This window comes from Lotus japonicus, chromosome 2, assembly GCF_012489685.1.
Source record: "Lotus japonicus ecotype B-129 chromosome 2, LjGifu_v1.2".
Taxonomy (NCBI): Eukaryota; Viridiplantae; Streptophyta; class Magnoliopsida; order Fabales; family Fabaceae; genus Lotus; species Lotus japonicus.
Genome location: NC_080042.1, coordinates 91,961,977 through 91,984,510, shown reverse-complemented (window position 1 = coordinate 91,984,510; position 22,534 = coordinate 91,961,977). Strand labels below are relative to the sequence as shown.

Here is a 22,534-nt window from a genome sequence, read left to right as displayed (position 1 = left end):
AAAATATGAAGCTTAAAAGGTTTACATGTTTTTGTTTGCAGGTGTACAATTCAGAAGGATGGTAGTAGAAGCACAAGAACAAATTTACAAATGTAAAAGTGATGCAGATTGTGAAAGCCAATGTGATGGAGGAGGCTGCGAAAAACTCTGCCTTAGGTTGCCTAGTGTTTGCGTCAATGACCAATGTGCATGCCCTTTTGGATCAGGACACTCAGCTACCAAAACCTTGACAAATTCAACTTGTGCCCTTGATGAAGATTGCTCAAAGCTTTGTCCTTCAGATTGCAATATCAGAAGCTGCATCAAGGAAAAGTGTCAATGTGGATGTCATGGATAATCAATGAAGCATCCTCCTTTTCTGTTGTGGTTGTAGGGTTACCGACAAATGTGGGCTGATGCGAGTGCAATTGTGGTTGGGATGCTTGTGGGGAACCAAAATTCGTTACCTTGTGAGAGCAATCGTGTTAGTGGATCACAATTTCAAACCTTTTCTAAATAAAAAAGAGGTTGATGTTGAATGAGTTCATTTTTATGTTTTTAGTTCTTATCAATAGGCATTAAATTAGTGTTAAGTAGTATTAACGAACAGGGCACCATGAACTATGCTTGTTATTTACAATATACTTTCAATTAAGTTACAGAAAAACCATTTTTATTTGTGAACTAATTGTTCTTGGGTCATAAACAACTCTAGTATGACTATTATTGTTTCATTTTCTTTGTCATATAGGTATAACATTCTTAGGAGTATAGTTGTTTGGCAAAATTTTAGATGTAACATGTACAATCCAAACAAATCAAGTGCTGGTACTGATATTTAAAAAGAGCAGAGATCGTTCTGTTGCTTCAAAAGAGTTGACACGACCAAGTAAAAACTCTATCCCTTCAACCCATTTTTGTTTGTGGAGCTCGCTCTCGCACTTGAATTCTAGAAGACCTTGTGCAGTTTTGATACCAAAATAGAGATCTCCTGAGGCTTCCCTTTCTTTTCTATATGGCCATGCAGTATCTTCATCACAAACTCCATATACCACACCTGGTAACAACAAATGTTACATTGTATTAGAAAATACCCAATTGCAAGATATGTGCATAATTGTTATTTGTGAGGAGTTTCTTTAATGCTAAAAAGCACTTACATTTATTCTTTTTGGAGAAAGCTCCTCCAACATGCTTACTTTTGATCTTAAGTTTAACCTGAAAAAACAAGACATTTAATTTCTTATATCTGTGAATGAATAAGACATTTAACCACATGAACATTGTTTGTTAGGTACTGATTAGTGTACCTGACTTTTCTTATTGATGTAAACAGTGACATGTTTCCATCTTAATGCACCTGAGAAAAAGTGCACTAACCTTTGATTAGAAATAATGATAACCAAATAGAATAATGTGTATTATTATTGGAAGAGAAAACTAAGTCCTCATAAATCACCTTTTTCTGTGAGTTGCAACAAGTCTCCAACGCATGGAGGATGACGTTCCAACTTCTCACCATCAAAAGCAGGAAGCAAATGCGTTTCTGCTGCTATTGCTCTGTCATAGGGACTTATAGATGCAATCTTCTTTGCTTCTTTTGGCAATCGAGCTCTAAGAGCTGCTTCTCCTCGCAGAGCTGATATTGCATCAAGAAAATAATGTAGCAAGGAAAAATCAATATTCATTCATTGTTTGGAAATCATTTCTACATTTAATTCTAAATTCCAGAGAAGCCTATATAGTTTGTTTTTACGTTGAGAAACCTCACATACTCAATTCTAATATAGAGTAAAATCAATTCTGGATGACAATGTAGATGGAAATCAAGCCTATATAGTGACAGATTTGATTCTGATTAAATAGAAGTTAGTTAATACATTCATCCTATCAATACCTTATATAACAAAACTTACAAACATTTTCCCAAAGTAGATAGATTGAGAAACTACCTGTTGCAGCTGCAGCAGTGAGAGTCATTAGATCACCAGGGGTTTGAATATCAACCGCAGATTTGACAGTAGAAGCCAGACGGTCGTGATCAGCTCCGGCTAACTCCGCCATTTCAACACAATATGATGCTAAGAGCTTTGTGGCTGAAGCCATTGCAAGATCCAATTTGGTGTGAGAGTCACTAGAAGGGTCCTTTACTACAGCGACAGAAGCCAGTGCAGAGGCTAAACCAGCAATGGAAATAGCAGAATGTACACGTGCATTTTCTAGACGTGCCTTTTCTTTCTTCTTAATTGTGATGTTTGTTGTATTGGTACGATGCTTGTGATGTAACCATTTTCCAATGGTACCTATTCTTCTACAATTAGAAGAAGGTGTGATATTGCCTAGCTGCAAAAAGGTAGCATGAAACCACACAATGTATCAAAAGAATGTTTTTATTCATCTTTGAATTTCAATTTCTTTAGTCTTTTTGTGATCCGGTCCATGCTTGTTTGGTTTCACAATACAATTTGCACAAAATTCACCTTTAATCAGAAACTAAGATAATGTTTGGAAAATAGAATCATTCCCAGTTGGTTAAAATCAATTCTAACCAGTTGAAATGATAGTAAAATTGATTTCATTGGTCAAGAATTGGATCCTCTTAGCACATAGTTGCTTCTACGTAATTAATTCTAAAATTTATAACTCAATTGCATAACGTTGCCCTACAAAACCACTTTTTTCCATAAAGGTACCGAAACATAAATCACACAACTTTAACTCATATTTGCCGGATGTAATTTTAGTTGAATCAACTTCAAAATCAATTTTGCTTACGCTAATCCAAACACACATTAAAACTTGTAACTTTTAACTAGAATATTTCAGCATAAAACCAAACATGCTACTAGAAGTTTAGAACACTTAAAACAATTGTTACTCAATATACATTCAATTCAATCAATTACAAATGGTCATTTTGTGAGAGGAAAGGTTAAAAGTTGGAGGAGAATGGCTTACTGCTAATTGAGGTTTGGAAATAGCTTCTGCTAAAGTGTGTGGTGGACTCTTATGAAGCAAGGTTTGTTTGTGTTGTTTCTCTGAAAGAGCCTTTGAAATTTCTGAAGCAGAGAGACTCCATGACCTGGATAAAAACTCCATGGGCTCAAGGGGTGTCGGTGGCTCAGGTATGGCTGGCAAGGATGGCACCATTTTGAGTTGCTCATGTTCCTCCACACCCTCCTCTGACTCTAACCCATGCCAGGACTCATTCTTCCAAGGTGGAAATAAACTACCTTCCATTTTCGATTCTATCACTATCTGACAAATTCTGAATGCTTTAGTCACTTCAAATCGTTATGTGTATAGTATACAATTTTGTCCAATACCTATAACATTATCAAACAGAATCCAAGAAGCAGAAAAAAAGGGTTAGTATTAAATAAATTATCTGATAGAGATTCAAGAAAACAGAAGCAAAAGTGACTTTGCAGCGCCACTATTCATATATGTATATGTTGAGAAGTCTCACATTGACTAGATATATGGTCTAATAAATGTTTATAAAGGGTAGAGCAAACCTAACCGAAATCTAAGAATATCCTGATTAAACTTCACTCAAATTTTCCAAAATCTTCACTGAATTAATCTTATAAAAGATGAGGTCAATTTTAAACACAAGTACAACTTCGGCAAAATCTTCAGGCAAACTTCAGAGGCAGATTATTTAACCAATTTCTCATCCCCCACAAGGAAATATAAACTTTGATAATCTAAAAGAAGAAATGAAGAAACCCAAATAAGATCTTCATCAAACTTCTATAGCCAGATTACTTGATGAAGCAATTTGTACACTTGATAAAAGAAAAGTGAAAAGATAGATACGGAGAATGAAATGAAACCTGCTATACAGAGTGATCAATAGAAGCTTCACCTGCTTTACGATTATCAGCTTCAGTGTCAAAATATTTATAGGAGACAGAATTTGGAGGCAGAGAGACAGAAGAGATTGAAGGGAAGAGTGATCAAAATTTTGTGCTATGAACCACCACAATTTCAGGTGGAAGTTATCTAAACAGTCCAAGACCGTCCTATATTAACTAAGCTTAAAAAACAGTGTGTGCTGTATATTAAAGAAAACATAGTCCTGGAGAAGCGGGTAGTGGTTCATGCAGAGCACTGTTATCGATGAAAAGTATGAGTGATAGTAGATTGAGAACTAATGGTACAACAAAAAATAGATGTGTGATGTGTCTTTCATTTTACAACATGAGTTTTAGCAAGTTTGCATCCATGAGAATCAGTTCTATCACACATATGAGCTATCCTCAAGTTAGATTTTAATAGCACTTTTAGTTCGTCTAGTATCATAATTATGATGAAATTGAGTTCTGAAATGGGGTCGTCGCGCCCAAGAGAAAAATAAAATTTATCCCCTTTAAATTCTGTATTATACATCTCCTAATTAGATATTGATGAATTTGTTTATTGTGTTGAATTTTGTCATCTTACATCTCGTTCTCGTGTTTTAAACAAACGATTGTGGTCTTTTACATTTAGTTTTTGATGAAAATACGACATAGTTGCAAAATCAAACAAATGCAAGGAACCACAATCGCTCGTTGTAAAACACGAAAATTGATTATACTAATGATACTAGAGGGGGAAAAATGCCATTGAGCCTTGATATTTTTTTAGGGTTTATAAATATGTAGTTTAGCGCGTTACGTACATACTTTCGGTTTGTTGGATATATACATTGGAATTGGGACAAAAAAAAGCGTGAGCAATGCAAGACCAACCAATAGCTGTGCTGTGCATAATGGACTTTAGTTTGGACGGTGGAGCATTTGATTTGAGGTCTGTTTTGTTATCTTCCTTCCTAGCCCCCTCGCAATATCTTTGGATAATGTGTTTTCTTTCAGAATTATTAAGTTGAAATTGTACGAGAGGGAATCAATAGTTATTTAATTTCAGGTGAAAACACAAGAGGATTAAGGCTCCGTTTGAGAGAACTTAATTAAGCGCTTATAGTCATAAGCGACCATAAACGCTTATGTTAAGCATTAATTCATAAGCTATTTTTAAAAAATTATTGAAATAAATTAAAAATAAGTTATATATAAGCATAAACTCTTTTTCATAAACAACTTATGACCTACCATAAGCTCTTTGCATAAGTTCTCCCAAACACTTACACAAGCGTTTATGCTATTAGATAAGCTCAAATAAGTTCTTCCAAACGGAGCCTAATATGGTCATGCAACAAAAGAAAAATAAAATATTAAGTCTTTGAAGAATTATGTTTCGACAACATTAGAGCACAAATTTGGCGCTTGGCATATGAAATTAGTAAGGGAACATGCAAAATATTGAGTAAATGAGCCAACAATTAATTAATTAGGTAACGAGGTGTCTCATTTTCAATGGAAAATCACTCTAATATATGCTCACTATTGCGAATGAGCTGTTCTGGTGACAGCAACGATCGTTTTCGATGGTCCATTTGAAAAAATAAACTTTTTGTAGAACAAGAATGTGTTCATGTTAGTACGGAGCTTAAATCGTGCAAGTTAGGCCCACAAATTCATGTGACAATGTCTTAAGCACATCATCATGAACCAAATTACTTGAAAGTTACTTCATACCCACCAGATATTCCTATCCGACCAGAAATTGAATGTTTAAGGCGTGTACTCCACATATGAGCCTCTCAAATCCATATATCACTTTATGTTCTATAGCCTACTCCTACAGTATTTTCCTAATTACAATGTTCTGTATTTGATCAAAATATTAAACAAAATTCAACACCCACAAGTTGGATAAGGTTTTAGTCTAGTGGTAGCCTGGTAGGTAAGTTAGATCCGTGGAAAAGTGAAGTCACAAGACCAAACTCAGAAAAGGTCATTTGTAAGGAGTGATAAGTGATAACCACAGTTTCCCAAACAAGTTTAATACCTCTCAAAGGACAAAAAAAAAAAAATTGGACACTTCTGAGTTCTGAGCCTTATAATCAAGAATTATCAAGATGAGAGAACTTACATAGAAAAATAATAAATAAATAATTTTAATATATTAATATCATTTGTTAAGTATTCAATAAATTTTTAATGTGAGGCTATATTTTGAATACTTTTTGGGCCATAATATTTTTTAGGGGCTTAAGTATTTTGAGGTTTTAAGCAAGGGTTTTTTCTATGGCTGCCAGGTCTAGAATATTCACCTCATAGTAAAAGTTTCTACAGATGATCTAGAGACCATTTGAATACACACTTATTAGAGCTTATCTACTAGAAAATGCACTAAATAAACTTCAATTAGTGCTCTTCAGTTTGTATCCAAAAGGTGCTAAACTTTGAATTGCAAATGGCACTCCCAAATCTACTATATTTACCACAAAACACATTAATTAGACAATGAAAACACTGTCAATACATCGATTAATATCAATAGCTAATCACAAAATTATCTTACGAACTATGCCACCTCCCAAGAGCCTCACCAACACGAATTCTATCCCCATGTTTGACACAGAAATTGAAGTCCTGTGATGAATCACCCTCGTGATTCAGTTTCGAAATCGGAGCTTGGAAAACAAGTACAACGGTTGATCCCATGTTGAAAGCACCTACCTGGAGATCAAAGAAAACAAAGAGCTACATTGTGCCAAATCTATTATGACAGCTCACAGGTAGTTCAAGTACCCTAAACAAAAAGGAACCGAAATTCGACAGCAGCTCTACCATCCCTAGCAGTGAATCGTGCACAAAAGTTCTAAAAGAAAATTAAATCACACTTCTAACCTCATTCCCTTTCTTGAGTATTCTGCCAACACCATCACAATCATAAACTCGCTCTTCAGGTCGCTCTGAATGTAGTAACTTCTTCTTTGGTTTATTTGTCTGAAGTTCAGGTTCAATGAAAAGCTGCCATGTGAAAATTTAAACTTATGTCAATTAATGAAAAAGCCAGTAATGACAGAATATTAGCAACTGTAGATAGTAGATACAGACAAGTCATCCCAGCCAATAGGTTATCATTAAATATTGGGTTGCTGGCTCTTCTTTTTCAGTTCTTGTATCTTTATCTTTAAAAAGAAAGCTTGTTGGTCCATGCAAGCTGATATAGATAGATTATATAGCATGACTAGTTATTGGGAAAGAAAAGTAGGATTTGCACAACTGAGAAGTGAGAGCTATTTTAGTCTTTCCCAGAGTTGCTGACCCTTTGCAATATATCCCAGGCTATACTCAGGGGAAGTTGCGCTCCTGATTTTACTAAGTTAGAGTACTACTATTACATCCTTGAGGAGCTATGAACAAACCTCAATTGACCCAATATTTGTGGCGCCAATTGCAGCCAGTGCCATAAACCCTTCCTGCCACAGACCTTCAAGAATAACCTGAACAGTTTTTAGTGAAAAAAATTAATCAGTCATGAATCAGATCAATCAAGAAGTAAAAGCAAATAACATACAGGGCAAAACATAGGCTTTGACAATAAAATACCAATGTGATAAACCTATTAAAAGTAGGACCTATTAAAACTAACTCTCCCCCCATCAAAATAAGATAGAAATTAACTCAAGGAGTGAAAGTGGATAAAATTAAGATAGAAATCACAAGTTCAGTTTCTATTTAGATAGCAAAAATAAATAAAAGGCTTAATTATACCTTTAGTCTCTACTATAACTAATGTGTGATTTTGGACATCCAATAATTTTTTAGCACACACCCTCAATTTTTTAAATTATTACAATTAAGTCCTCAATCACTTTTACTCTATTTTTAAATTCTCATTTTCTAAGTGAAATATTGACAAATTGATTCAATTAAATCTTTTTAAACATTCTTCCACTAAAATTCACCAATCAAAATATTAGATTTTACTTAAAATTAAACATCAAATTTCACCTATTTAAACCCTAATCTCACACCTTACAAAATCCTTCAACATTTATTAAGTTTTCACTAAATTTATTACTTTTAAAATTTGAAATTATTTTATATCACACTCCATCATAAACCATAAAATATTTTAATAAAAATTTAACTATTTTTGGCATACAAAAATTGATAGAAGGACCATATTTTCTTAATTTTTAAAATATAGGGACTTAATTAGTTCGAAAAAATAGAGTACCAAAATTGCACAGTCCAAACTGGAAAGGACCAAAAGTATAATTTAGCCTTAGTAAAACTGAGGCCTTGACATAAAAGCTGATAGAAGATCGGCACATTATGCTCCCGATGGCAATCAAATATAAATTACCCTCTCGTTCTCAGTATAGAGGTTTCTAATTGTTCTTGTAGCACGTTCATTCACAGGATAAAGACGGCCTGCAACACAAACAATAAACCAAACAGATAATAAGAATATAATTAAACTAATTAGAAATAAATTAGAGTGCTGCATCTACCTCATACTTTCACCTACTGGTTCTAATTATTTTCATAGTATACCAAATCAGAGGTAGTTTAGATTACCAGAGCTTAATAAAACACTTATCCAGCCTCAATCTAAAACCTCCAACTGAGCTACTCATTAGTCATTAGTAATCAAACATAAAAAGGTGCCTAGGAGAAAGAAAGAAGGAAAAACAATCTGAAATGAAGAAGTTATAGCTTATAAGGTCTGCATGAGATGTTTTACCAGCAAAATGCCTGCGCACAAGAATGCTCCAGTCAGCTGGGGAATGCATCCGGTGGTAATCTCCAGGCTTTAAGTAAATCACACAGTAAAAAAGGCCTCTCTTTGGACTGCAATGGAAAAATTCAATAATGAATGGACTGTCACGCATTATGTTTCTAATTATAAAAGGAAAAAGTAAAATGGAACCCTCAGGTAGGAGCAAGCAAACAGAATGATAAATCATATGTTTCTATTATTAGAAGCCCCTGTTTAAAACCTACACGAAGTTTAAAATTTAAGTTTGTCATATGCACCATAAAAAAACATTAACAGTAGATGCATGATTAACATTTAAGAGTTGATGAACAAATAAATATATCAATGTGATTTCCATCAATAACCAGATCCTATTTAAATGCCAATGCTTACAACCAGATGAAGACATTGCCAGCAGAAGGCATTAGAAATGCATCAACAAATTACCACGATGATCTTGGGTCCCAAACTTTTGGAGAAGCTAATGAAACACTCCACCAAGATTTCTTGCCCTTCTCAGTTTTTATTGATTCGCGATGCTCCTCTTGCATATTGTCATCAGCTGTTGTTGGAAGAGAAGGGCTTGCACCAAGAAGAGAAAAAACAGAATATGAAAACCCTTTAACTTGTTCAATCATTGCCCCCGCTCCCCGCAACTCCCCAAATCTCAAAACTGTACCATCCACAGGACTAACCTGCAGAAAATATACATGGTCAAGCAGATTATATATCAGCTGAAAATGGTATAGACAGAGAGATGTTTGAGATTTTCAAATAGCTGGTACCAGTTACCAGACATTGTGGATCAGCATCAATAGGCCTGGAACCTTCTTTCAAAGCACGAACAAAAAAATCCCTTAACGAGGCATACTTGTCCAGAGGTAAAGCAGCTTCTTCCAAATCTGAGACATCGATAAGAATTAAAATCATAGTTTATCACCAACATATTCTGCTAGTTTCATGACATGATTGCTATAAACTATAAAGGCCTATTACAATGAAATAAAGAAAGAAAATAAGAAAATGTTAATATAGAGAGGGCAAAACTATCATACTAGAATGGAATGCCCGAGCCCAAGCTTTGTAGACATGTGGCCTTAACCACACTGGTATTTCCTGAAATTTTTTCAGGAATAGGTAAAACCATAAATAATATAACAGTAGAGTATACAACACTGCAGAAAATGGGGACTGTTCAAACTTAATAGAGTCAGGCTTGAATTGATAGAAAAGAGAGAGAAAAATATCAGTGAAAATATATAAGTTTAAAAATATGATGCATTGTTGTATCTTCTTGTACATACTTTTTAACCCCCTGATTAGGAGCCCTGCACTGCCTGTCTTCATTTATTATGTATTTTCCTTCTAATAATAATTCCTTTTTGTCCATATTAAAAAGTCCATTTGTATTTCTTCATCAGGTTTCTTATGCTTATGTGCATTTTGTTTTGTGGTTTTCCACTTCCCAAAGCACATCGAACGTGAAAGGAAGGGTTTCCTTCCATTGAGAAAACATATGTTTTTGTAGTCGAAAAAATTAAAGCAAGCATATTCTACATCACTCTGAATATTCCATACTCTAATTATCGGTAGCAATAGAAGGAGAACAAAAAGGCGAACATAAAAACTAAAATAAATAAAACTACATCTTAATAAATATATATTAGAAAAAGGATATGCAAAGATTAAGTTATTTCTTACCACATTTGTCAAGCACCCCCAACATCTAGAAATTGAACGCAGCGGAAGTAATCTAAAAAATGCAGCCTAGTGTTGATGCATAAAACACAGGTCTCAGAATTAAAACTGAATAATTGTACTGATACACACACACTACACACACAAAAAAAAATCCTCTATTTTTTAGGTGGGGTTGTTTAAAGGTGAATATGATACCTTGGCATCAGGTTGGAATTCCAACTCAATTCCTTTTTCCCGCATCTCTTCAGTCTGCCACAAGAGTAAACAAATTATTTTATAGAGCAAGTAAACTACAAATCATATCAGGCTTCAATTGAGTAAACAGATAACCTAAACAGGAAATCTAATAATAAAGCTAAACATATTAACACAGTATGAATGAATTGATGAGTAATCGAAATAGCACCTTCTTGTCATCGTAGAGTCTTCTGGCATGAAGAACACCAAGCATGAGTATGGTAGCAACTGTGGCCCCAGGTAGAAGAAAAGAATCCCCTGCACACTCTCATAGCAATGAGCTCAAAGCTTCTGAATGTGGATAATACATAATAAAATATGACATTAAAATTGAAAGAAGTAACTACTGACCTTGAGAATTTCCGGTTCCGCCATTGAAAGAAGCTCGGGCTTGAGGGGTTAGAAACCTTCTGGTGAAGGAAGTGAAGGGCTTTGTGTGGGTGAGGGAACGAAAATGGTGAGGGAATACAGGGAACCTGTGCGGAACTCTATATTTCATTGTTGAAAACTGGGGTGGAAGCGAGGCGTAGACAGCTACTATGCGGCGCTCCGCTGCTTCACCGCCACTTCTTTCTGCGGTCGTTTCTGAATCGCTTTCTTTTGTTTGGGCTGAATATCTTTCCGGTCCCAGAAAAATAACAAATTATTGATTTTGGTCCCTTTAAATTTTTATTTTTGAAATACACCTCAAATAGGGATGGCAATGGGTACGAGACCCAGTGGGTACCCACAAAAAATACCCACGATGGGTAGGGTAAAAACCCGCTATATGGGTATGGGGTTGGGTATGGGTAATTACCCGCAAAATTTAGTGGGTATGGGGACTATAGTACCCACCCCGCCCCATACCCGCACCCATTATATACATATAATATATATATATTAATAAAACTTATATACCGTATACTTTTCTCTATAAATTTAAACAATACCTTTTGTTTCAAAAAAAAACAATACCTTTAAAATTTTATTTAAACTTGTTGAGTGTTGACATTTCAAATTTTATTATAAAGAGATAAAATATTAGAAACTGAATTTTTTTAAAATTAAAAGTATATCTTAAATTTAAATTTGGTTAGAAACCGAAAATCTTAACTACTATGAGATTATTATAGGAAAAATATATTAATAAATCTGACTTTTGGTTGATATAATCATAGCCTATAAATGAAAAAAAGATTAGTTTTAATTGATTAGCAATTATCAAGAAACTTATTGGAAATTACCAACCTAAGATCATACATTTCCAACTTGCCACTAAATCTTTTCAACTTCTGATACAAACCCTATTTCATCATCATCAGGCCGTTTCTTTATCATACACTATTTCTTTCTCATACATACGTTATATTATGTTATATTTTGAGACTAAGGTGTTGAATTTATACTTAATGTATTTCGATGATGTTTTGTATTTTTAATTAATGTGTTTCTATTTTATAATAGCAATCATGTTCTTTTTCATTGAAAAATGCAAATACGAAAAATTATATTTTATTTAAGTAAATTGCGGGTATTGGGTACGGGTACGGGCATATATGTACCCATAAGGTACGGGGATGGCCACTGAAGTTGTTACCCACGCGGGTATGGGGACGGGTACAGGTATGTTTTTAAAATACGGGTATGGGGATGGGTACTATAGTACCCTACCCAAACCCTACTCATTGTCATCCCTAATCTCAAATATCGTAGGATGTAATGTAATCAGACTGGATTGATTCGGATTTAAAGTGTTTAAATATCCGAATGAACCAAATATGTTCGGTTTGAGTTATTTGGATTTCCTGATTTTTGTCTCGAAACCTGAGCTGTATTAACCCGATCTCAATTGGATTGGTTCGGATAGCCAGATTTTAAATAAAAAAATATTATTTTGAATTTTACACAAAAATTATTCTAAAAAGGTGAAAAATTATAAAAATAAATAAATAAAAGAGTCAAGCTTTTCTACAGAATAAAAAAATCCATATAATCTAAAAAAACCAACATCTATAAATATAAATAGAGAATGTAATAGGTTGAAGTGTTTGGGCTGAATATATAAAAAAAAATTATGAATTCATTAGGTTGGTTCAGATTGATCGGTCTTTCAATCCTCAAATTCAATACTCGAATCGATGGTGATTGGGTGCAGTAAAAAAATAAAACCACACCGATGATCCAATCCAACCACCATAATGTGTTTGGTTCGAATCTCTTTGATCGGATTCCTGGATCAGACCACACCCGCTTACACCCCTAAAATATTAGAAATACATATATTTTAGTCTCCCTGGATAATATTCGGCTTAGAGCATCTCTAACCATGAGTTTCTAGTTGGGTTGCTTAAACACTATTCTGGTAGGTCCAAACTGTCTCATAAGATGCAAGTCATGCAGATTTCGCTCCAATCATAGTTGCTTATTACACTTAAATATGATTTTTTATGAAAGATAGGGAAAAAAAAATTAATGTAAAAGTAAGGAGAAACAAAATAAGCAATTGTTGGCTTATTTAAGCAACAAGAAGACATCTCATTCTGCTTCAACCGTTCCTCCAAATTAAGCAACATTGCTTAAAAATAAGAATCTTATTAAGTAAGTGCATTGGAGATGCTTAAGTCACGTTATTTAGTCAGAAAAATTCAACAAGAAAAATATACATTGTAACTTTACCAAATTTAAAATGAGTGTAAAAAATAAAAAGAAAGAAAATAAAGTCTTCTCGCTTTCGCTGATGAACAATGGTCTTCTACTCTTCTTATAAAAGGTTTTGGTACTTGAACTTCCATAACTTCCCGCCAATATCACGGTTCGCATCAGAAACGAAATTCAAATCTACTGAAATCTGAAACCACTCAACAATGGAAGATGACGGTGGAGAGAGTTCGAGCTTCGTCGTCGGCATCATCGAGAATAGAGCGAAAGAGGTATCAATCTTCGATTCTTTTGATTAACATTCTTCCATTTCCATGCAATATAGGAAAATCACCAGTTCCTTTTCATTTTACTTTTGCTTCAACTTTTCTGTTCAACCTAGCAAACGATCGATGTAGTCGCTTATTGTTTGGTTTTCAAATCCTTATCATTCTATCAGTTGATTGTTCGAAATTCATATTACTTCCAGGATTATACTACTACTGTCAATACGTGGTAGGAATTTCAATCCAGCAAGCATTAGAAACGAAAACCTAGCTTTGATTTTCAATTTCTGACGCTAATCACGCTACATAGTGCAACGTCACTGTTTAATTAATATATGATTAGTGTTATTGGAGCTGGAAACTAGTTTCATATCCACTTGATTAGCTATTTATCAAACAGATGTAAATGGAGGATTGCATCAGAATGTGTAAAATGCACTTATTATTGATCATCACAACAGGACTTTTGCTTGTAATGATTTTTCTAGTGTGATGAGGTATGTTCAAACTGAATAGAAAAAATATTTTGTTATACAATGTTGGTTATCATGACAAAATATGGGGATGCAGTCAAAGTTCTGATGTTAATTATTTTTGTAACTTGATAAAGAATGGATAATTTTTTTTAGGAATTTGAAAGCATATTGGTATTACTTTTTATAACAGATTAAGGAACTGGTTTTAGATTAGATAACTGAAATTTGTAATGCCTGACCGGTATCAAATCTATCAATCATCTGACAGGTTGGAATAGCTGCTTTTGACTTGAGATCAGCTTCTCTGCACCTTTCTCAGTATATTGAAACTAGCAGTTCCTATCAAAACACAAAGACATTGCTGCATTTCTATGATCCCATTGTGATCATTGTTCCTCCAAACAAGTCAGCATCCAACTCTACAGCTGCAGTTACAGATTTTATTGATAGATTTTATGGTTCAGTCAAGAAGGTAATGTCACCGTCTCTCTTTTTTCCCTTCATCCTTTCCTGTGGCTGTGCTTTCAATGCAAAACTCTCGTGCGTGATGTCTCACTTCGATGTTCATTTTATTTGGAGTCCTTCTATATGCAGGTAGTGGTTGCCCGTTGTTGTTTTGATGACACAAAGGTCCACTTCGAGAATCATTACATACATTTTGTCTTTCAGTTGATTTCAAGATTAGGATTTTATAATAAATAAATGCACTGAAGTTTTGTGCTTTAGGGCGCTATCTTAATAAAAAGCCTTGCTGCTAAGGATCCTTCAGCACTTGGTTTGGACACTTATTACAAGCAGTATTATCTCTGTTTGGCTGCTGCTGCCGCCACCCTAAAGTGGTATTTCCATTACTCAGATATAGGTAGACAATATCTTGAATGTTGAACTTTGGTTTATGCTAGAGGAGGAACTTCTAGCACTGTTTATGGTGTGCATTCTCACCTTCTAAGTTTTCACTGCGCCAGTATCCATTTTTATTAGATTTGTTTTTTAGATTATCCAGACGTACATTTCTGATGTGTGTGTATTTGTTATTGTTTGGGTCCTGCTAGGTTAAGGTACCAAGAAATGAGAATTTTGTTATTGAAAAGAGCAACATTTATTGTATTGGTAACATTAAGTGCTGTACTTTTCAATAAAAACTAAAATTTTGGTTTCTTAACCCATCTCCTTGGGCCCCTCATTAGTATTTGCCTTATTTTTTGGTAAGCACTTATATTTATATACGTTACTACCAATTTCACTTCGTACTGTTGGATTGCCTGCAACTAAGTTTTGACTGTGCTTGCACAGGACGGAAACAGAAAAAGGAGTTGTTGTTACAAATCACTCGTTGTCGGTACGTGTTGCATGATTGTTCATTAATCGATAAACTATTAATTTTAAGTCAATATTGTTTATCTTATCAGCATTGCCTGTATCTTAATGAAAAATTTTATATACAAGAATGTACAATGATACATGGGGCACCATTTAAGCATGACTGTAGCAACCATTTATAATGTGTTGTTAATTTGAGTGGAAGAATCATGCAAGCAGCATTATAAGGTTGCATACAGACGCATTGTGCAAATCTTCACACCCAAGAAAACCCAAGAAGCATTGTATCTTTTTCGAATAGGCAAAATCCTAGTTTTTACGTAGTAAACTTCCAACTATTTGCTACTCCCTGAGTCATTAATGTTCTTTAGGATGGTGGTCAATGCCCGAACTCTTATACGAAAAACTCCCATTTCTATTTTTACATAAACTTACATCTGCATTTAGTATATTGAGGATTGAAGTCATCAATTTTTTTGGGTGCATTTTACCATTTCAGGTCACTTTCAATGGATCATTTGATCACATGAATATTGATGCAACCAGGTAAGCTTGCTTGCTTGAGCTTGTAGCTGTTCTTTACTAGTGAATGGTGATGCATTATATTAACAGACACAAGTCACAAGTAACCTCTAGTCGAGAGGGAAAGAAAGAGTGTGGGGAGGTGAGCGCTGGGTGAAATTAATAGGAACAGACCCTCTATTAAGAAGGCATATGAGAGGAGAAATAGGAGAATTGTAGGGGATCCTAACTTGTAGTTACTGTTGTAACTAACCCAGTGATACAGTTGTAACTAACTAGTGAAACTGGCACTATAGGGCAGTTAGGTCATCAAGGGATGTTTTGAGGGAGGGAAGCAATTTTAGAATTCGAGGAATTTCTGGAGTAGGCTGATGATCTAGTCGAACCAACTCAGCAACATTGTTCTTTGTAATTCTTCCCTAATCTGATTCTATCCTACTTTGGGAAGGCTTAGGGAAAATAAGGATTCTTTGAATAATTTTTTCTTCTTCTCAATCTGGTGCCAGTGCCTATCAGAGTACCAATTGTATTAGCTCTCCCTAATACCAATTTTAATCTTTTTACGAGCGGTTATGACTTATCAAATCATTTGCATCGTAAGACTCTTTTGGCACATTGCGTTAGGTTTGTTAGGATGATGATAAACTTCTCTCGCTCTTTCTCTCTCTCTCACACACACACGAGTTATGAGGACTTGAGTTTTTTATATAGGAATTGATATTTGTTTTAGAAGACAAACATATTATTTCAAATTAAATAGCAAGACTTTATGGTAACTGACAGGACTGAATGCGCTTTTAATGAAAAAATATGATTTGTTATAATAAGATATTCTTTCAAGTTTCAATAATAAAATTTGGGTATGGAGTCCAATTTACATCTCATATAGCATCTACTTAGCCTGTGTTAATGGATATTGTGGTTAACATTTAATGGCAGCGTCCAAAATTTGGAAATTATCGAGCCATTTCATTCTGCCCTACTGGGAACAAACAACAAGAAAAGAAGTCTGTTTCACATGCTCAAGACAACTAAAACTATTGGAGGGTATGTGATGATTTACACAAGTTTCCAGATGCAGCATTAGTTGATTGACATTGTATTTATTTCCTCCAGGACCAGGCTCCTTCGTGCCAATCTGTTGCAGCCTCTAAAAGACATTGAAACAATCAGTGCTCGTCTTGATTGCCTAGTCAGTGCCAATCACACTTACTCAAATTTCTCTTTTATGACCCTTTATTTGATAGCCTTTCAATTCTTTTACTATTTTGAGCTTTTTATAAGTCTACCCTTATTATAGATTTTCAGTCATATATTATTATTCTTTAACCTTCAGTGCTATTGCATGAAATTTAGAACTTGTGCTTGTAGATACTGTCTCCTCTCTCATAATTGTATCTTGATTTGAATTTGTAAGCTCAAAAACTACCTGAAAGAGGTGTCAACATTATTCCTTTATATATTAATTATGAATTTATGATATGTCCTCTAATAATATTTCATTTTAGGATGAACTGATGAGCAATGAACAACTATTTTTCGCCCTCTGTCAGGTTTTGCGTAAATTTCCAAAAGAGACTGGTAATTGAGGATAGTAATTGAACAGACACTATTCTTTAAGTAGTTTATAAATCTTCGGTGGTAATACATAACTGTATGGTTTCAGATAGAGTATTATGCCACTTCTGCTTTAAGCCGAAGAAAGATACAATTGAGGCCCTAGCAGTTGATCGTGCTAAAAAGAGTCAAATGCTTGTCTCGAGTGTAATCCTCCTTAAAACTGCTTTGGATGCCCTTCCTTTACTGTCTAAGGTACCTCTCTCACAAACCCACATTAGAGTCCCTAAAGTAATCAAATAAAGAGAAGAGGTTGGTTACAGAAGATCCTTTCTTCTGATATATCAGGTGCTTAAGGATGCGAAAAGCTCCCTTCTTTCAAATATCTACAAGTCAGTTTGTGCAAATGAAAAATATGATCGTATTAAGGAAAGGTATGCTTAGATTTTCTTCTAGCCATGCATATATGGCCATATGCAACAGTTACGTGTTAGATGATTAATGCATTATATGCAAATCCATTTATTACTTGAGTTAGTATTGTTTGAAGCTGCTTATAAAAAAAGTATTGTTTGAAGCTGAAATGAGGGGGGCAGACAGACTAGAATATTCAAAGTAAAATATTACATAAATCAAATAATCAAACAGGTATTTGTTAATGTTCTCCATATTGCAAAGGCATGACAAAGTAAATATTCATGTAAATGTTCTTCCTCTGTGATATAGTTCCTGAATAATAGGAATTGCTCTGCCCTAATTCTCTGTACAACACACAGCGTACAATAGGTCAATCCTTATCTACGATACAAATGATTTGTTTTCTATCTATTGCTTTTAAATCTAGGATATTTGATTGAAAGCTTTAAACCAACCAAAGTCCCTTTGGTTTAAAATGAACAATGCACAAACCTTCCCAATGGACAGTGCACAAAGCTTAAGCTGTTAAGTGGAGACATATCAATAGTTTTATATCTAACAATATTATAAATAAAAACATCATGTGGTGTAATTACATTCAATTCTCATGTCTTTGGGAGTTTTGTCACAGGATAGGGGAGATTATTGATGAAGATGTGCTTCATGCACGGGTTCCTTTTGTTGCTTGCACTCAGCAATGCTTTGCTGTCAAGGCAGGGATTGATGGTCTCTTGGATATTTCACGAAGATCGTTTTGTGAAACCAGTGAAGGTTTTATAAATTTCCTTGCTTGAGTATTCTTTCTTGTGAATAGTGTCATCCCTTTGACTATGACATACCATATGAGGCTTTCCTAAAGCATTTGATGTTACTTGTGCAGCCATCCACAATCTTGCAAACAATTATCGAGAGGAATTCAAGTTGCCCAATCTAAAGCTTATCTTTAAAAACAGGCAGGGATTCCACTTTGTTATACCACAGAAGAATGTTCAAGGAAAGCTTCCAAGCAAGTTTATTCAGGTTACTTTTTTTGGGGCTATATTTGTAAGAACATGCTTTTAAAGTTCTCTTCTCCCTGAACCTAATGTTCTTTTTTACTTATATTAGGTTGTAAAACATGGGAACAACATTCATTGTTCAACTCTGGAACTAGCATCTGTGAGTAACTTACTCATTTGGATTTTATAAACATATTATTCTGTTCAACTTAAATAATGGCCAACGGATAATACTCACACACACACACACACATGACCTGAAGTTGTACTTGGTTGGCAACATATTTCATATTTGGTTATAGTTCTACTAATGTACATGCATAAGACAGCTCATATGCTAAGGACGCTTATAAGTTTTCATACACAAACTGAAACATAGTCCAAGCTTCTGATCGAAAATGACACATAAAATGTAGAGGCATTTGTTTGATATGTTACCACTCTATAAGATGTTACTTTTTTTGGAAGCATGTTTGGGCTCTTGAAAAGTCTCTTCTTTTATTTTAATAAAATTCGCAGTTGAATGCTAGGAATAAATCTGCAGCTGCAGAATGCTATACAAGAACAGAGGTTTGTCTGGAAGGTAGTACTTGATGTACTGACATGTGCCAACTGACAATACAAACTTTCACAGGCTCAGCATATTTGCTATTTTTTTATTTGTGCATGAATTATACAACTCTTGTTGACTTTGTCAAGTGCCAAGAAAGGAAACTAATGAAAAATCATTTTGAATGGGAAAATTCAGGTTATTGCATGCCATCACCAATCATTAAATAAACTTTGTTTCTCATGGGATTTAGGAAGGAATTTTAAGTTGTAGGCCTTTGTAAGAAGTAATGAGATGCCCAACTTCTCAACATCAGAGTCCTATCTTATTACTAATGCATATTATCTGCATTAACATGTAACAGTCTCTTGTTATGTTTGTTCAACTCGTTAATATCATGGAATTGCAGAACTTATGGATGCCATTCGTGAGAATGTCTCTGTGTTGACACTGCTTGCTGAGGTGCTCTGCTTGTTGGATATGATTGTGAATTCATTTGCACATATGATTTCCACAAAGCCTGTTGATAGATATACAAGACCAGAATTTACAGGTAAAAAATTTGGTAATTTCTGGAACATATTTGCACTTCAATGGAGAACTTCTTAATTGATATTTCACTCTATTTTCTAGAGAATGGACCAATGGCAATTGATTCTGGTAGACATCCGATCCTGGAGAGCATACACAATGACTTTGTAGTACGTAACAAAAAAAACACTTATCTTGTTTTAGAAGGATTTCTTTTAGTAAAGTAATCTTTTGCATTGCAGCCCAACAATATATTTCTGTCTGAAGCCTCAAATATGGTGATTGTGACCGGGCCCAATATGTAAGAAATTTTCTGTTTTACATCCAACGAGTACTGTTAAATTTGGTGATCCAGATGAGTTTAACTGGTCTGTAAAATTTGTTTGCGAATCTTGGCTGAATGCTAAGGAAACACCTATTGGCCTGTTATTGATGAGCAAACGAAGCACAAAAGATAACAATGCAATTAGAGTATGTTACTTTGAAAACTCTGATGAACTATAAATGTTGAAAGTGGAACTAGGCTTAATGATGCATAAAAGCTTGTCTGGATGGAAAGAGTATAAATGTTTACATGAAGAATGTCAAGTTTTGAGATTTATTTTCTGTATTCCTTTCCCCCAGGAGTGGAAAGAGTACTTACCTTCAACAAGTGTGTCTCATAGTCATTCTTGCTCAAGTTGGGTGTTATATTCCTGCCCGCTTCTCAACTCTGAGGGTGGTTGATCGTATGTTTACGAGGATGGGTGCAGTTGATAATCTTGAATCAAACTCGAGCACAGTATGATTTCTAGACAGCTCATTGTGAAGCTATTTGATCCTGTTCATTTTGTTTTGAATTATATATGAAGTTATCTGGTTGTGCAGTTCATGACAGAGATGAAGGAGACAGCTTTCATCATGCAAAATGTCTCACATAGGTAACACACCTTTTGATCTTTTCACTCCAGGTAAACATGATAGCTTTTTGCTAGATATTTTTGTTGGATGCAGGAGTCTGGTTGTTATGGATGAACTTGGGAGGGCTACTTCATCGTCTGATGGATTTGCAATTGCATGGAGTTGCTGCGAGCATCTTTTGTCACTTAAAACGTAATTATTTCTTGATTTTCAATTATCAGTAGGCATTTGTAGCAACTTCAAGACATGGGTTTCTGATAGCTAATAAATTGAATGTCTTAGTTTGCTCTAAAAATTCCTTTACTATGTGGGATTGTCATCACTCATCGAAGGAACAGGTTTTTGTAATTGATAGACAACTATACTTCTGGGATTGTCCTGACTTTTTTTCTTCTTTCTTTCTTCGCCGTCAGGTATACCATATTTGCCACTCATATGGAGAACATGGCAGAATTAGCTACAATCTATCCCAACGTGAAAATTCTTCACTTTCACGTCGACTTGAAAAACAACCATTTAGACTTCAAGGTGATGTCTGTTATATTTTTTTTCTTCTTGAGTTGGGAATAATATCCACTAACTGACATTCTGTTTTTCTTAGTTTCAACTTAAAGAAGGACCAAAGCATATCCCCCATTATGGCCTTCTCTTAGCAGAAGTGGCAGGATTACCAAGTCCGGTTATTGAGAATGCCAGAATGATCACATCTAGGATTTCAGAGAAGGTGATTATAACCACACTTAAAAAAAAATATTATGTTAATCTAAACTAGGCAGTAGGCAAAAAAGAAAAGATACTTAAACTTGGTTCCTTAAATTGGTTAATTAACTGTTTTTTGCTTGATTTTGATATCTGTTGACAAATTATTGAGTTTATAGAGCTAACTGTCAAACATAAAATGAGTACTAACATGATATGGACTTGATGTGTCATTAGGAAATGAGGAGGATGAAAGTCAATTGCTTGCAATATCATTCTATACAGAGGGCATATCATGTTGCACAACGCTTATTATGCCTGAAATATTCTAATCAAGATGAGGACACGATTCGGCAAGCTTTGCGAAATCTTAAGGAAACCTGCCTCAACCATAAGCTTTGAAGATGGCAAAAAAACAATCTTTTTTTTATGGGCTGAACAGTTCCTCACTCTTTCTGCTTATGCATCTTTCATTAAAATAATTTGGAATGAACTGTACTAAATTGCATCACTATAACAAAATTTTGTTAAAGCAGAAAAACAGAAATATTCAATTAATTACGTTTGTAAAAAACAGAAATATTTCTCTCTTTTCCTTTCCTCTCAACCACCACCCATCATCAGCTACCTGCCTCCGCCAACAACCCTTCCCTGCCCACCACCTCAGAACTCAACCCATAGCCACTGCTATTTTCTCTTCCTTATGGATCACCCTCCTTTCCCATTCAAATTCACATAGAAGCAAATCATATAAGATGGAGGCTAATAAAAAAACGGAATTTTAATCCTACTACATAAACAATCTATAATACGAAGCCCTTACGATGAGGGCCATGTAGCAGTGAAGAACTACAGATCTAATGCTAAAACAAAGAATCAAGGTGTTGCTTTGGGATGAAGCCACGTATCACTAAAGATCTCAAACATTAACACAATAACACCTCTCACATTCATTTGGGATGAAGATTTCAATTATGAATACTCCAGGTGTTGCTTCTCAAATAGAAAGAGGAGGAAATGTGTCGTCTGGAAGCTGAGAAACGAGTTGCAATGTAGGCTAGATGGTGAGAACAGAATTATAAGGTGAACGAAATTGAGATCGATCCCATGGCAAAGGCTGAAGCTGAGTTTCTT

At 34.7% G+C, this 22,534-nt stretch overlaps 3 protein-coding genes across 5 annotated transcripts; 1 reads left to right on the top strand and 2 right to left on the bottom strand.

Annotated features, from left to right (window-relative positions):
- Positions 1 to 635: 635 nt before the first annotated feature.
- Positions 636 to 4,348, bottom strand: LOC130741044 (VAN3-binding protein-like). Of its 2 annotated transcripts, none has more exons than XM_057593813.1 (7): positions 3,819 to 4,348; positions 2,938 to 3,305; positions 1,932 to 2,322; positions 1,439 to 1,618; positions 1,290 to 1,339; positions 1,140 to 1,197; positions 636 to 1,036 (listed from the first exon to the last, which is right to left on the bottom strand). In XM_057593813.1, exons 2-7 carry the CDS (start codon positions 3,217 to 3,219, stop codon positions 798 to 800), a joined length of 1,200 nt encoding a protein of 399 aa, XP_057449796.1. In that variant the 5' UTR covers positions 3,220 to 3,305; positions 3,819 to 4,348; the 3' UTR covers positions 636 to 797. The 2 variants fall into 2 exon arrangements, with proteins under 2 accessions (XP_057449796.1, XP_057449797.1); XM_057593814.1 differs by having other exon boundaries at positions 3,851 to 4,348.
- A 1,902-nt stretch (positions 4,349 to 6,250) lies between these two features.
- On the bottom strand, positions 6,251 to 11,149 carry LOC130741043 (phosphatidylserine decarboxylase proenzyme 1, mitochondrial). The gene is made up of 12 exons (XM_057593811.1): positions 10,876 to 11,149; positions 10,694 to 10,782; positions 10,483 to 10,536; positions 10,288 to 10,353; positions 9,642 to 9,702; positions 9,379 to 9,488; positions 9,034 to 9,281; positions 8,572 to 8,678; positions 8,191 to 8,258; positions 7,244 to 7,321; positions 6,723 to 6,845; positions 6,251 to 6,551 (listed from the first exon to the last, which is right to left on the bottom strand). Exons 1-12 carry the CDS (start codon positions 11,021 to 11,023, stop codon positions 6,390 to 6,392), a joined length of 1,314 nt encoding a protein of 437 aa, XP_057449794.1. The 5' UTR covers positions 11,024 to 11,149; the 3' UTR covers positions 6,251 to 6,389.
- A 2,029-nt stretch (positions 11,150 to 13,178) lies between these two features.
- Positions 13,179 to 21,958, top strand: LOC130741040 (DNA mismatch repair protein MSH4). 2 transcript variants are annotated; one of them, XM_057593808.1, is made up of 24 exons: positions 13,188 to 13,436; positions 14,175 to 14,378; positions 14,501 to 14,536; positions 14,633 to 14,745; positions 15,200 to 15,245; positions 15,726 to 15,772; positions 16,688 to 16,795; positions 16,865 to 16,940; positions 17,257 to 17,329; positions 17,415 to 17,560; positions 17,654 to 17,739; positions 18,354 to 18,493; positions 18,603 to 18,742; positions 18,830 to 18,880; positions 19,240 to 19,303; positions 19,680 to 19,823; positions 19,904 to 19,971; positions 20,044 to 20,102; positions 20,426 to 20,582; positions 20,669 to 20,721; positions 20,795 to 20,893; positions 21,115 to 21,229; positions 21,303 to 21,425; positions 21,638 to 21,958. In XM_057593808.1, the coding sequence occupies exons 1-24, from the start codon at positions 13,371 to 13,373 to the stop codon at positions 21,800 to 21,802; spliced, it is 2,379 nt and encodes a 792-aa protein (XP_057449791.1). In that variant the 5' UTR covers positions 13,188 to 13,370; the 3' UTR covers positions 21,803 to 21,958. The 2 variants fall into 2 exon arrangements, with proteins under 2 accessions (XP_057449792.1, XP_057449791.1); XM_057593809.1 differs by lacking the exons at positions 21,303 to 21,425; positions 21,638 to 21,958 and having other exon boundaries at positions 13,179 to 13,436; positions 21,115 to 21,271.
- Positions 21,959 to 22,534: the final 576 nt, after the last annotated feature.

Coding starts and splice junctions, on each gene's coding strand:
- LOC130741044 (XM_057593813.1), bottom strand. CDS start 3,219: ATGGAAGGTAGTTTATTTCCACCTTGGAAGAATGAGTCCTGGCATGGG. Junction 1,198..1,289: donor ACATCAATAAGAAAAGTCAG/GTACACTAATCA, acceptor TTGTTTTTTCAG/GTTAAACTTAAGATCAAAAG. Junction 1,037..1,139: donor TTTCTCCAAAAAGAATAAAT/GTAAGTGCTTTT, acceptor TGTTGTTACCAG/GTGTGGTATATGGAGTTTGT.
- LOC130741043 (XM_057593811.1), bottom strand. CDS start 11,023: ATGAAATATAGAGTTCCGCACAGGTTCCCTGTATTCCCTCACCATTTT. Junction 8,259..8,571: donor TGTGCGCAGGCATTTTGCTG/GTAAAACATCTC, acceptor TTTGTGTTGCAG/GCCGTCTTTATCCTGTGAAT. Junction 6,552..6,722: donor TACTCAAGAAAGGGAATGAG/GTTAGAAGTGTG, acceptor TTTGATCTCCAG/GTAGGTGCTTTCAACATGGG.
- LOC130741040 (XM_057593808.1), top strand. CDS start 13,371: ATGGAAGATGACGGTGGAGAGAGTTCGAGCTTCGTCGTCGGCATCATC. Junction 14,379..14,500: donor TTTATGGTTCAGTCAAGAAG/GTAATGTCACCG, acceptor TTCTATATGCAG/GTAGTGGTTGCCCGTTGTTG. Junction 18,494..18,602: donor GTTTTGTGAAACCAGTGAAG/GTTTTATAAATT, acceptor TTACTTGTGCAG/CCATCCACAATCTTGCAAAC.